The sequence below is a fragment of the Protopterus annectens genome, chromosome 7.part0 (assembly GCF_019279795.1).
Source record: "Protopterus annectens isolate FY-2018-M chromosome 7.part0, PAN1.0, whole genome shotgun sequence".
Classification (NCBI taxonomy): Eukaryota; Metazoa; Chordata; order Ceratodontiformes; family Protopteridae; genus Protopterus; species Protopterus annectens.
Window position 1 is genome coordinate 1,999,637,079 of NC_056739.1, and position 15,256 is coordinate 1,999,652,334.

The following is a 15,256-nucleotide window of genomic DNA, read 5'->3' on the forward strand; positions in this document are numbered from 1 at the left end:
GCAGCCCGAGGACATGGGGAGGCTCGAACCGACAACATAGGTCCCCGGGTCCGGCCAAAGAAGTCCGTGAGTCCAGGAGGGCAACCCGAAGGCGGAGTTGGAGGAGTAAGGGTCGGAGCCACCGGATCTCCACTGCTCCCAACAGCACCTGCTCGTCCAGACGGAGGGTCGGAGGAGGAATGGCAACATGATGGGCTATCGGCTCAAAAGCCAAGTGGGTCGGAGCCAAACAATTTTTGAAAGACTGGGGTCGACTACATCCGAGGCGACCTCCTCTCTCCTGAACTGGTGACTCTGGTTTCTCCCCAGCCCCAAGTTGGAAGCCCCGGTGGCCAACTCGCACCGAGCGAAGCTGACTTCCAAGGATGCTCGGCGAAGGAATACCCAACTTAGGAGGCCTCTTAGGCCCCGAGGAGGAGTGTCTGAGGAGGCGGCCCCGTCCATGAGCCGCATGAAGGTGACCAGTGGAGCCCGGCCGATGCCCCCAGCCCCAGCCATCGCCTGAGGAGCGAGGAGTCGAGACTGGAGGCATCGAGGCAGGTCGTTCTCCCTCCCGAAGGAGCCCCGGAGAAAGAGAAGCCTGAGCCTGTCTTTGGCTTTCCGGGTCCGCCGGTGGAGTGGTCGGAGCTGACTCTTTTTTTAGCAGGAAGGAGAGGAGAAGGAAAAGCTTTTAAAAAGAGTTTTATAAGGCCTTTCAAAATAAGCTTATTTTTCCTCTCTCTGAGGGACCTCGAGGGAAAAAAGGGACACACGCTGCAGGACTCCTGCAAATGTTTGGCGCCCAAACAATATACACAATAAAATCAAGAACCCCTCAAGGTTCAAAGGGAACAGGAACAGGAAAGAGGAAAGAAGGCCTGGAAGCCTGTAACAAACAACACACACAAACACTAATTTTTCTTACAAAAACAAAAAAAAACACACACAGCACAGAGTAGCTGTTAAAACAGCTTTGTTAAAGTTTTTAAAAAAACAAATTTCTGAAAGAAAGTGAAAAGACACTACTACGCCAAAGCTCCGAGACGACGCCACTTTGCTAGTTTAAGGCAAACGAGATCTGGGGGCTGGTAGTGGTGTGTCATCTGGAATATAGTAAACTCAGCAATAGAGAGACTTCTCTCTTTGGCATAGCGTGTGCCAGTCGGAGCAGGGATCGGCTCGAACCCATCAGTCAGAATGTAGGCGAGATTTATTGTTTGGGATGGTAGTAGCCTTGATTTCTTTTTGTTGACTGTGTATCCCAGGGAATTCAACAACCTTATTACAAAAGCCAGATGTTTCAGAAGTATGTGCTTGCTGTCCGCTTGGATCAGGCAGTCGTCCAGATATGGGTATATTTGTATCCTTTGTAGTCTGCAGTAGGCAATTACTGATGCCAGGCATTTCGTGAAGACTTTGGGCACAGTAGATAAGCCAAAGGGCAATGCAGAGAATTGATAATGTGTTGAACCTGCAAGAAATCTGAGGTATCTTCTGCAATCTTGTCTGATTGGGACATGCAAGTATGCCTCCTTGAGGTCCAATGTTACCAGCCAAGACTCCTTGCCCAGCATGGGAAGAAGCTGCTGTAATGTGAGCATCATGAATTTTGGTAAGAGTAAAAAAGTGTTTAGGATGGATAGGTCCAAAATAGGTCTCCAATCTTTGCCCTTCCTTGGTACCAGGAATAGTCTGGAATAAAAACCTTGACCCTGTTCTTGTGCAGGTACCTCTTGAATAGCTTTCATGTCCATGAGATCTGAAATTTGTTTTTGTGCCTCTGCCCTTTGATTGTGTGGCAGGTTTGGCATGCCTCTCATTTTTGGAAGGGTGTGAAAGTGGAATCTGTAGCCTCTGTCTATAATGTCCAGGATCCATTTGTCTTTTGTGACAATATGCCAATTTTTTGAAAATAGTGCCAGTTTCCTGCCTAAAGGTGCTGCCATTTGAGCCTTGCTTGGCATGCAAAGGGGAAAGTCATTGGTTCTGCTTTCTGAATGGCTGTGAACTATCCTCACTAACTCTTTGGGTAGGTGCTTGCCATTGTCTGCCTCTAAACGATCCTTGAGATTGCCCTCTACCCCTCGAGCGCCTGTATCTACCTCTTTGGGGTCTGTCAGTGGCTGGAAAGGACCAATTTTTTGAAGGCCAATTTCTACTGAAACGTGGAGGTTGTACCTGTAGGAAATCTTTCACTGTTTGCATTGATTTTGCCTTTTCCTCCATTTTCTTTAATACCTCCTCAGCTTTAACACCAAACAATACATCTTTTTGCAGAGGTGCATCCAGTAATTTAGCTTTGACATGATCTGGTAAGGTTTGCTCTTTAAGCCAAGCATGTCTAGGTATGACTGAACCTGTAACAGCAGCTCTACATGAGGCTTCTAAAGCATCAAAACCACATTGCAAGGTATGTTTACCTACTTGCTCTGTACTATGTATCAAATCCTGCAACTCCTTCAAATCCGGTTGTTCAGGTTGTGACATTTTGCTTCTCAACTGTGATAACAGAAACTGTTGGTACTTTAACATATGGAACTGGCAGTTTAATGCCCTCATGGATAAGGTGGCCGAGGTGTATACCTTTTTCCCCAACTTTTCTAAGGCTCTGGAATCCCTCTCTGACGGTAATGGATTTTTAGCAGTGGAGGCCTTAATTCCCTTGGGGCCCTGTTAAATAGTTTCTGGGTCAGCCGCATGGCTTTTGTATAGGAATTGGTGTGAGTCAGGAACCCAGTAATACCTGTCAGGCTTGACTGGAGCTGGAGGCAAAGAATCTGGGTTGAGGCAGGACTCCGAATACACATCATCAAGGATATCTAAGACAGGAAGTATAGCCAGAGGCCTGTGCTGAGGGAGCAAGAGAAAATCCCTAAGCCTTTTCTTGGAGTCTGAGTACTCTTGGCCTTCCCAATGGAAGTGTTCCCTCAAGGTATGCAAGGTTTCCCCAAACGAGTAATCCTCAGGGGGGGAGACAGAAGGAATGGGCTCCTCTGCATCAGAATCTTCAAAGGGGGAGTATGAAAGTTCCTGGTCATCAGAATGTTCTGAAATAATGGAGGCCTGGTCCGAGGAGGGGGATTCTTCCACCACTCCGGGCCTTTTTTCCGAGGGGGGGGTTGAGAACCCCTGATAAGAGTAATTAAGTCCTCAGCCATTTTGAGCATCTGCTTTTTAGGCATGGGGCCCTGAGAAGGGCCTTGTGGGGTTTGTTTTTTAGAATGCATGGCTGTCTTAGACTTAGTGAAAGCCTTGATGGAAAAAGAAGAGGAAGGCCTGAAGACACCTTGAGAGGAGGCAGACCTGTCTAAACTCTGAGTTTCACTGCCAAGAGTGGCTTCAGTATCTGTAGTCGGGGTGTGGGCCGAAGAGCCTGCGACCTCGGGTACAGAAGACACCGCCAATGAAGTGTCATCAGTAGTCAGGGGCTGCGTAGGTGCCTCGCTGAGAACTGGACCACCTGTAGTCGGCTTTGGCGTGGTGTCGGTAGAGGCCGCGGACCTTGTGTGTCGGTCCTTATCTTTGCGTTTTTTAGTCAAAACTGGAGTCGGAGTTTCCAACGACATTATGTAGTTAAATTTTTTGCCAAAAAAGTGCTGGGCGAACTCCGCCCGACGCTTAATGGTGTGTTTGTTGAATGTAGCACAAAAACGGCAGGCTGAGACGTCGTGGTCTGGGCCTAAGCAAGGAATGCAGAGGGAATGAAAATCCTTATGCGGTATTTGCTTCCCACATGAAATACAATTATTAACTTTGTCTGACATCGGTCTGAGGCAAGAAAAGTTTCCCCAACGGGATACTTAGCTTTCAAGAAGACTTCAGTTGCAGATATTCGTAATCTCAGGAGCTGGCCGACCAACACTTGCGAACTGCTTCTGCTTTGGGCACCGCGCGGCAAGAAAGACTGGAGAAAATGGCGTCGGCTGGTTCTTTTATACCCCTGTCGCACTGACATCAGGGAAGAAGCGACGACAACTGACACCGGACCTAGACTTTGGAATTCGGCCGACCGAGGACCCGCCTGATGGCAGGAAAACCCATCTGTTATGACTGCAGCTGTATGCACGATGAACATCAAGTTCTTGATTGCAGTATCCTCAAATGGAGACCAAGTAATCCCCTAGGTGTGAGGGTAGGCAGAATAAATAAGAGAAACTGGGAAACCTCCTGGACTCATGTAATTCACTTAAAAAACAACATCTGGCTTCATGGTCATAACCCAGGCAGAGCACAAAGTTGTGGTACTTGTTGTGTCTCACTGGAATACACCCACAATGACAGGAATGGCACAATGCATCAAATGGCTTGTCAGACTCCATCACTGAAGACAAGATAAACAATTCTAAACAACCTGAAAGAGAACAACTTAAAAAAAAACTGAATGAACAAGGAGCTTGATAATTCTGTTATCCCAATTCCCCCCAGAGTTCTCAGAGAAATGTATTAAATTCAAACTTACTCTTGTTGCAGAAAAAACATAAAAGCTAATAAAGAAGCTTTCTACTCATTATACAGACCAGTAGCCAGTGAGGAGGTACTGAATATTCTGACAGTGTAAAGGACATCAGTAATACCACTGACCACCACTATCAAGTCCACAGATGAATGGGACAATCAAATAACAAGTGCACAACTACACAAAACATTGAAGTAGAAATCACATTATAATGCTACAGTACAATTGTTTGGAAAAATAAGAATAAAGTCCTCTTAGTAATGAAATAAGAGATGGGTGAAACCAAAAATCATTATAATTAAAAAACAAAATAAAACAGCATTGGTTACTTTGGATCAAAACAAGGAATATATATCATGTAGTGCTTGCTATAAATACAACTGCACTAAGAGAAGTATATGCAGGGTTACACAGGAAAATCGCCAGTGTCAGAAGGGCTAACGTCAATGTGGTCTCTCATACACATACACACACACACACACACATACACACACACACACACACACACACACACACACACACACACACACACACACACACACACACACACACACACACACACACACACACACACACACACACACACACACGCACGCACACACACCATGTGCATGCGCGCACACACACGCACACACACACACACACACACACACACACACACACACACAGAGTTGGGATGACAGTAAGAAGCAGGAACAGTCAGTCTGTCTTTATATACACATTTTGAGACTTACCTGGGCTCCCTTCTCTGCAGGATCACCTTTATCTCCCTTAGGTCCTTCGGGCCCTTGAAATCCCCTTTCACCCTAGGAAACAACACATTAATTTTAATTAAGAAGTGCACGTAGCACCATTTTTCCAGCCATGTTGCTCCTTCCCACCACTTTCAGCTCCCAACAGCTGATATCTCAACAGACTGTGAGACTCTACTGCCAGCATCAGCTACAACTCCGACACAGACATCCAGTAAGGAAAAAGGAATGTGTTACATTCCATGTGCACATGGGACACATCCAACATGCACACTGCATTTAAAGACCTCTGCACTATTTTATTTAGGGGGAATCTGTACGTAAAAGGACAGATATTAGTTCTTATTACCGACACCTTAGCTCTACAGTCTTTACTGTGGTCAAAGTTCAGATTTGGTTTGAAGCATGCTTCACTTCTTGTTTCAGAACTGGTATTTGCTTCCTCTGTTACCATCATAAATATTGTTTTTCACTGTAAACATTGTTGCAACACTAAATTATAACCCCCTGCATCATACCTGAAATCTAGAAAAAAATGATGGGTTGTAATTTACCATTTCTGCACAGTGATCAAATGTTACAAACAAATGAATACATACATAAATAAAATAAATACTTGCAACAAGCTAACATTTTACATTTTCATTTTTATTATTACCTCATATGATAGTAAGAAAGACATCATCACTTTCCTTGCAAATGAACGTTAAGATGAAATGCTGTATATATTACATTTTGTAATTAGTCTGGGACAGATTCAGAACTTAGTTCCTACTGTGTTATAACAATTCTGCTGTAAATATGGGGAAATGGCCAACATGCAAATAAAAAGAATTTCACTCTAGAACTTCCAAAGCGATATGTTTTACATCATACTGAGATGTGACCTGTTGAACACAGAGTTTGCTGATAAGGAGCACAGCAAGAATTCAAATTAGAGAAAGTGTCAGGAATCATTGGAAGAATAACTAGCAATCCTATCAGTTATGCTGCTACATGAGCCCACAGTGTGTGTGTGTGTGTGTGTGTGTGTGTGTGTGTGTGTGTGTGTGTGTGTGTGTGTGTGAGTTTGTGCGTGTGTGTGTGTTTTTGTAAACTGTCCGCTGGGCTGTTCTGTGTCTGAGTTCCTAGTAAAGTGGGGTCTGGAAATTTGCCCTATCCCTGCTGTTGTGCAATCTGGGAGTTTTTATGTATAATTATCAGGGGGTGTGGGAGGTGTAAGGGGCCTTGGCCCCCTGCATATTATAGTATTTTTTTCATTGTTGTGTAATTTGATCTAAAAACATCATGCTTTTTATGTTTGGTTTTTCAAGCCGTTGCAGTTTGATGAGACAATTATATACAAACATCTCTCTCTCTCTCTTTATATAAATATATATATATATATATATATATATATATATATATATATATATATATATAGGTTCCCATCATTAAGTTGCATGTCCGTTTGGTCAGCTGCGAGGGGTGGTGCTTAATATCAAAGGTACAGATAACTGAATGGGAAAAATGTTGAGGGAAAGTTTTGTCAAGAAAAGTGAGTGGGACTGGAAGGGGTAAGAGCATTTGTGCATTGGGAGGGTGGCCTAATGGTTAAGGTGTTTGCCTTACAAACACAAGGTGCAGGGTTTGAGTCTCAGAAGGGATAATTGGCTAGGCTTAAAATGGCTCACAAGGGCAGTTAGCTTAGTACTAATCTAAGAACTAGGGTTAGGGTATAGGTTTTTATGTGTGAGCGTGTCTATTTTAGGGTTAGGGTAATGGTCAGGTAAGGGGATAGATGTAGTGTTGTTAGTGTGTGTTTGTAAATGTTTGCGTGGCTGAGTGTGTCTTGTGTAGTGGCAGTTTTGGGGGAAAGTTTTTATTAAAGTAAGGTGTAGTTAGGGTTGGGGGAAGGGGCAGTGTTAGGATAATCACCCATTACTAAACTGGTTCGGGGCTATTTTACACTTCAAAGATATATAATTTATGATGAGGTAAGACCTTATTTTTGGCTAATTTGCATGAGTCTGAATCACCATTACTACTTCAATGTGCAGATCAGTTTTTGAGGAGTCTGAATCACCATTACTACTTCAATGTGCAGATCAGTTCTTGAGGGACAGCAGAATATAGAAGGGACACAACTGGTGGGATGTTATCCTTGTGGACATTGTTCTGCCTGCAAAACAGTTAAGAAAACCAAACATTTTTTGTCTTCTAATAATACTTCCTGGGTTTTTGATATTAGATGTTTTAATACCTGTGCTTCTGAATGGTTGATTTATTTGACTTTTTGCAGTTGTTCAGTCTTTTATTTGGAAAAAAACTGCTCGACAATTTAAGACTCATATTTTTAAATATCTGAATGATATTAAAAACTGTTGCTCTTCTAGCGCTTTGTATAAACATACTGTAAAAGATTCTGCTGCTACTTCTAGGTTTATAGTGATATATAGAACACATTATCATAGCTTTAATAAATTGGGTTGACATGAAATTTTAAATAATAAGGAACACTGTTGGATTATCCAATTGGGTGTAGTACTTTCTCCTGGATTAAATTATGTTTTGTAATTGGCTTTGTGAGTATTTGGGGAGGGTTTAGATATTTATTTATTCACTTATAAAGTGTGTGTATGTATTGATATTGCATTGAGGAAGGCTTTTTTACCAAAACCAGTTTGCTTTATATTTAATTAAATTAATTTTGGTTCACTGACATTAGAGTGCTGGGTGTTTTGTTTTTTGCACACAAAAGAAACCCATTAGAATACTCTGTATTTGAAGACTCAGCACAAAAGACACCAAAGTCGAGAAGTGAACTGAAGAACTAAGCACCGTGAGACATAAATACATTAAACACAAGAAAAACTGCAATTCTGTTCTCAGATTCATACAACTTGGAGATAGAAGCAATAAAAAAATCGATAACTTTTAAAACTTCATTCAAAGGAAGGACACTGACTAACCTTAAGCATCCAGCAACCATACTGTACATCCATAAATATATATATAAAAAAAATAAGTAAAAAGCTCATTAACATAAATAAATAACCCTCCAAAAAAACAGCAATCAAAAATGGTATTACTTTGTCCTAGTGTTTTATCTTATGATATAGAAAAATGTGGAGAGAAACTGACTATTACAAACGGTAGCTGTTGTAACAGTAACAAGAATGCTACATATGTATTACAATATTGTGATCAGTTCATCTGCAGGAACTTAAAAGATGGTGACTGTACAGCTAAAAGATGCAGAATAAACTGCTAGTCTGCTAGTTTTGTAATATCACTGTTTTCATTGCCTGGCACATTCACCTACAAATGCATTTTCATTCACCTGAATTTAATTTTATTTCATATTATCCACTGTACATTTTACCCACTCTGTATGTGTTGTAAATACTGCAAAGTAGCTGTGGACTCTGCTAGGTTTGTGGTTTCCTTCCTTTGTATACTAGTGGGTTAAGTCTACATGTAACTGTTCTTTGGTGCAAATTTGCCTTTTCAAACTGCTCGGGAGGTCTTTATTAGAACATTGTAGAGTAGTACAATAGCAAACATACCTTGTCACCTCTATTTCCTGGTGGTCCGGGAATCTAGAATTTTAAAACAGAAAGCTATTAGCAACAAATCACACATTTCACATATAAGCTACCAGTGTAAATTATGAAATCATTACTCCAGTGATTTCCATCTGCTGTTTAAAATCATGTTCTGTTGTACAAAAACACAAGTATACCCACTAATATACTCATAAATTACCGTGTACAGTTACATCTTAAAATGCTGCCAATGGTCTAGATAACATAAAAAAGTACATTAAGGAGATCTTTGCTGAGATTTCTGGACAAAACTGAGATATGCACTTGCAGAAATGTACAATTCCTATTTTTCTGCTGTTCTTGTATGCGTCTTACAGAATACATAATAATACCAGAAATTAGTTCAGAGTTTCCTAAACAATGAGCTGGTACTGTTGTATTTGATTTGTAACATTTGCTAACCTACAGGCCAGTAATTCCTAAAAACAACCTACTTTCGACAGAAATATGAATTAGCTACAAAAGGTATACAGTGCCCTCCTTTAAAGCAGAATCTGAATAGACTTTCTAAGCAGTGGCTGCCCTACGATTACAGTCTATAGTTAAATGGCCTGATGTAATTTTAATGTCAGAAGTGTCTTGTGCTCATAGAGACATACTGAAATATTTTCAAAAAGTTTACGAAGAACCTTTGTTGAATCTCAAATTAAGTTATAGCTGCATGTACAATGCTGTGGTATGTTCTTCTCACTGAGATGTTACTTGGGTGAATATGCATTGATGGATCATTGCTTGGTCTTCTTCAGTAAGTGTAGTATAACATAATATACCCGAGGACCATACAAATGTACTCTACAGTCAGCTTAGTCCCACACATTTTATACACAGCTCATCTCCTTGTCTGGATGGGTCTTCTGTTACACACAGGCAACCCCTGTCAATTTCAAACAGAGATATGAACATACAAACAATGTCAATAGAAGAACATCAGACAAGAACCTCCAGCTATGAAAGTAACCCCAATTCAGTTGTTGAAATCTCATTTTAGGTACTTCTCTCTCTCTTTCTGATGTGCCAGCTGTTGAGCCAGATTCCATCACCAACCTAGTCAACTTTATTGCTATCAACCAGACCACCCGTTCTGAAACAAAACATTTATTAAAGTTTGTCCTTGGCAATAAACAAATAAAAATAGAAGATGAGGGCAGATGAAAAGGTGTAGTCCATGAAGTACAGTCTATTTTCAACTGATATCCTCCTTTACTATACCTCATCCCTTTTTCCTCGATCCCAGACACCCCAAACTCTTTTGTTGATCTGTACTTCATTACTCCTACTTCTCGTATTGTGTTCCAGGCACCTATCACCACTCTGGGTAAATAAAATTACTTTACAACAAACATTGAATGAGTCTGCTTCCAGCTGCTAGGTTCTTTTTTCCCAAATCCTCCTTTTTCAACACCAATCCCTCTTCTCCAGCAACAAAGTATATCCAAATTAAACCGCTATTTTCCCTCTGTTCGAGTGTGCAGCCTCCTCCTTTTGAGATGTGAGTCATGTCCCCTTCTCTCTATTCCTGCTTTTTTTTTTCCCCTAGCAGGACTATGGTAATGATTTACAATGCGGGTAATATGGCAATAAGAGAAATTATCAAATGAAACGGGAATATTTTACAAAAAGTAGGGAGATAATCCGGAAGTTGGAGTTTAAACACAAATTTGTGTTTAAGAAGGGCAAGAATTTTAAGAATTGCCTGGATAAGTATATGAATTTAGGTATGGATTTTAGGATGAAAAAAAGGACATATAAATGTGGAAGAAGTCACCAGTGGCTATATATTTTGTAAGCGGAGAAAGAAAGTTATACACCAACAACGGCCAATCACTAGTCATAAATATTTTAATTGCCAGCAATTGCAATGGACATGGATTTGTATTTTATGTTTTAGATAAAGTAGGACAGAATCCATGGGTTGGAGCATGGAGCGAACAACCGAAGCATGAGTACTTTTTTGTCAGTTAAAGACAAGTGCGGGTAGACCCCAGGACTGAATGAACATGTTTCCATAAGTAACATTTTGAACTCAAGTCTTTTAATATTTAATAGGGAAGACATAATACATTTGTTTGACATTAAACAGGCAACTTCATGTTTTTACTATGTTTTAGAACATTGTAATTTTAGCGCCACGGTCCTGACTGGATGAGCTGGATCAAATGACCATTTTAATTCAGTCCTCTATAAGTGAGTGACAAAAATGCTTATCATTCTATTATTTTTAATAAAGTGGTTTGGTGGTCATTCAATGGAGTTTTTTTTTTTTTTTTGAGTAACTGCTTTTTTAAATCTATAAGTATCTCATGATCAGTTTCTGTTTCAAAGTGTGACTGGCTAAAGATGTAAGAGTGAAACACTTCATATCAAAGCAACAATTCTCAAAACTTTTTCCAATTTATGCATATCTTCTCTAGATTTTTGACATGCTTCAGCCTACCAGCATGTCAGTGATCTCTGTGCTCCCTCATTTTCCTGGAGAAGACCTACCCTAGACCTAGATCATTGTTCTCCGCAGAACAGTATGCATCAAGTAGCAGTTTGACTCTATCAGTATTATGAATCCCTCTTGAAATTCAAAGGTTACACGCTGAGCACCTGATATCTATCACATCAGATCCCATTATGGTTAGAGTGCAACTTTTTGCTTATCAGTTTTGTTGTTTGCTCCAAATGTCTTCAAGTAAAACAAATTGTTTACTTAAATGTACTCTTAGCATACCTCTCAATTTCTTAACCCAAGAAACCTAGACAAAGACTAACGTGGAGCAAAGGCCCAGAAATACAGACAGAATTTAATTACTGCTCTTATAAACTCAGAAAATTGATATAATAACATGATTTGTATTAGCATGCATTTCCTAAAGGATATGAAGATTGAAACTCAAATGTATGTCATTATTTAGTGATTTCAATTGTCAGTGATTTGCCAGAAAAACACCACTTTTATGAGGAAAAAATCTGGACAATTGAATGGCATGAGTCCTAGCACTGTGATAATGCTGCTAGGTTTCAGTTGTTCAGGTGCCCTGAATATATCCGTTTTTTTAATGACATACTGCGTTTAGTTTGCTTTACTTTACTGCTCATCAAGTGCTAAGTGGATGAAGTTTCACTTTGTTGATTCCAAATCTCTAATACCAAGCTTGTCAATTGCTGTTGCTAACAGAAACTCACTGCTAGTGCATTTTCACTTTGCACATTCAGTGAATTGGTGTATGCAGGTTTCTCTGTTTGTGATGGTAGTGTTAACATATTAGGTACAGTGTGTGTGAAAAGCACCCTACAAGGGCAGGGTGCAGTAAAATGCTTGCTTAAGTGGTTTCAGTGACCTGATGATTCACTGTTTTTTATCAGCTAAGGTTTCAGTTTGTTGAAATTTAGGGTAGCTTAAATTTGTTATTTCAACTACCTCTGGCGCCATATAATAAGTACTTCACCAAGTTACTTACAAACTGTTTTATCTGACCTTCACAAGCACCACTCAGGTCAACTATGGTAGTCTGCAATGATTGTAAATAGCATCATTATAGAACATCTGAGTGTGTTATCCCTAAGATGTCAACTGACCTGTCTCACACACTATATGTCATGTTACAGTGACATTAGTGTTAGAGCTGTGGTTCCTGATAGTATTTAAACATGGTTAGCTGAAATGGAATAATTTATTTATTATTTATTTTATTTACATGGTTTGCCCCAATGGGTAGAGCCTGCTTACTGCGGATGTCTAAGGAGAAAAACTATCTTTTCTAATTAATGAAAATATTTATCTATTAAATAAAATATAGTGGGTACAAGCTAGGATACTGGAAGCTTGGGAATCAGTTGTAGTAAAGTGATTAGAAAACACTGTGGAGTGGGGCATTATTAAGTTTAACCAAGAGCCCCCCCAAAAAATCACTTATCTAAATGTTGTCTGCAACACATGTAGTTATTTACTGTTCCGTTGTGATCCTTTAGAATAGATAGTTCTAATACATTATACCAGAGATTCAAGATTTAGGGTTACATTTTCACAAAGTCCACAGTGCCATAGGCTTGCTTTGTTTTAATTTATTATTTCCACATGAAATACCTTAAAGTACTGGCAGCTTTTTAAAGTAATAAACTAAACAACTAGGTACCAGTAAGGTATGTAACAGATACATGAAGCATGAGGCATTTTACAGTGAGATGGTTTGATTCTAACCATGAGACACTGATTTTGCATCTGTGTTTTGGTATATGCAGAATGACATAAAGTGAAAAGTAACACACAGAATTCTACTTACACTCTGTCCAGGTTCTCCAGGATTTCCTTGGTTACCCTGAAGTAAAAATAAAAATATAAATTATAAGGCGACTGCACAAGAGTGACAGAAATGAACAGTGTATGAGATAGCTTACCTTTGGACCAACAGGACCGATACGACCTGGCACACCCTATTGAAAAACATTTAAATTACAATACCATTACAACGTGAACCAGCTGATTCAGGTTTTAAACCACAACACTATGCAAGAAGAACCCATACACAGCAGAATGAACATTATGAATCATAAAATAATGCCATTGCTTCCAAAAATGTTGGTTTGTGAGATAAATTGATTTCATGAATGCAATGCAGATGATTTTCAGTTTTATCAGTTATATGGAAAGTAGAAATATAAGTTGTAGAGTCTTCCACGAACCACACCAAATTCACGATAAAACACAGGTTTATCTTCAATAAACCTGTGTTTTCCATTCTACAAAATTTTTGGTTGCAGAGTCCTTAGGAAGTGAAAGACACTTAATTTCTTGTTGTTTATATGGAAAGTACAAAGATGGGTAATATTTCATAATGTACTTAAGTGATTCGGTTATGAGCTTCATATTTTTCAGAGAAAGACTTGTGGAAAAATATGCATACTCATCTACTGTTATACAGTGACTGAAGGTTTTTCCAGCTGCAGTAATCCGTTTTTCATTCTGATAATACCCCACCCACCCAATTTTCATGAGACATTCAGCTTTAAAAGTTTTATACCACTGTAACAGATTCAGATGACAGATTGCTATTTAAAATGAATAGAATGGCGCCATTGCTTACAACTGAAAGGGTGAGACAGTTCTTGTTAAAGTCACCAAGGCTGTGCCTACAAATGGGCTGTTCTGATCAGTGCACCACCCTGGTAAGTAACCTTCAATAAATAAAATTAACTAACTAACTAAAAGTACATTCCGAATGGGGAGGGAGAATCTCAATGCTGTCTTTCATACAGGGAGGGATGACCTTGGTAAGGATATGTTGGATGTAGTTCAGGATAGATCCCAGATGATGGGCACCTTTAATAAAGACAAAGCAGCACTGATTATTTCTCAACCATACTTCCCATTGCATGTACCTGTACAAAAAAAAGAAAACGAATAAGGTGAATGAAAGGCTCTAGAATTCAATGGATGGTTTAAAGGTGAAAATCTAAGAGTTAAACAGTGACTGGAAACTAGGTAATTATTTTACAGAACATCAATCCCTATACCAGCATACTAAGATACAAATCATTAAATATTTTTTATCATGTTGTTAAAGTAGTCATGGGTTGTCAGTCAAATTTATAATAATATGTGTGCAATAGTGAAATTTTCATCGCAATAAAAATTTTAGTTAGAACCAAGAATAAAAGGCATATAATGTGGGAGTTAGGGGTGCTGGACAGGAGGCACAGATGCAGTAGGACCAAATGAAGGATGCACATTTTCAGTGTAAGAAGCCTTTGTAGTAAATGACAATTCTGCAGAAACTAAGGAAATCTTGGTGCAGAGAGACTGTAGTTATCAAAGAAACATGTTTTTTCAAGACTCAAGACTGGGGCATAGACAGCATTATGGTGTAGAGGAATACAGCCCTGCCTAAAGCTTGGGCCACCTGTGTTTGATTGGACATTTGGCCATCTATGTTGCTGGCATGGGAGGATGGGCATGCATTCAGGTGTATCCCTTTTGCTAAATTTCCAACAGAGGCTGGAACCTCGAGATGGGATACTGGCAGCAAGAGGCAGGGGCAGTGGCTGAGTCAACACACACCCACTGAACATCTGTTCAAAAAGACGGTATGAGTGTGTACAAGAACAAGGGAAAAAGTGCAGTTGTGTACACTTACCATAAATGTAGATGTTCGAGTGTATTCACTGTTGCAGTCATTACATTTGGGTAATCCTGCTAGCATGTTGCCCTCAGCTGGCCTGTTTTCCAAAGTCTTGGGTCCTGCGTCGGTCACTGTCACCCCTTCCCTGACATCAGGTCATCAGGGATTTAAAAGAAGCAGCCAATGCCATTTTCTTTAGTTTTTCTTGCCCCAGATGTCAGGTGCCCCTTAAAAGGGTAGCCAAATTTTATATATATAAATCAATAAATGCACCAATATAAATTTTACCTTCATCTATAAGAAAATACAACACATAGGTTGTATAAATCAGAGAAGGAAAGATAAGATCCATAGAAAAAAGGGGGATAGTGGGTGGGT

General features: G+C 39.8%; 1 protein-coding gene across 3 annotated transcripts in view; it reads right to left on the minus strand.

Moving 5' to 3' along the window:
* LOC122807296 (collagen alpha-1(VII) chain-like) overlaps window positions 1-15,256 on the minus strand; it is a gene marked incomplete at its 5' end in the record, with an annotated part of 1,562,855 nt that overhangs the window by 1,203,169 nt on the left and 344,430 nt on the right. For all 3 annotated transcript variants that reach the window (XM_044078425.1, XM_044078422.1, XM_044078423.1), the window contains 4 exon segments: window positions 5,170-5,241; window positions 8,736-8,768; window positions 13,043-13,078; window positions 13,158-13,193. In XM_044078425.1, the coding sequence (XP_043934360.1) occupies window positions 5,170-5,241; window positions 8,736-8,768; window positions 13,043-13,078; window positions 13,158-13,193 (177 nt within the window).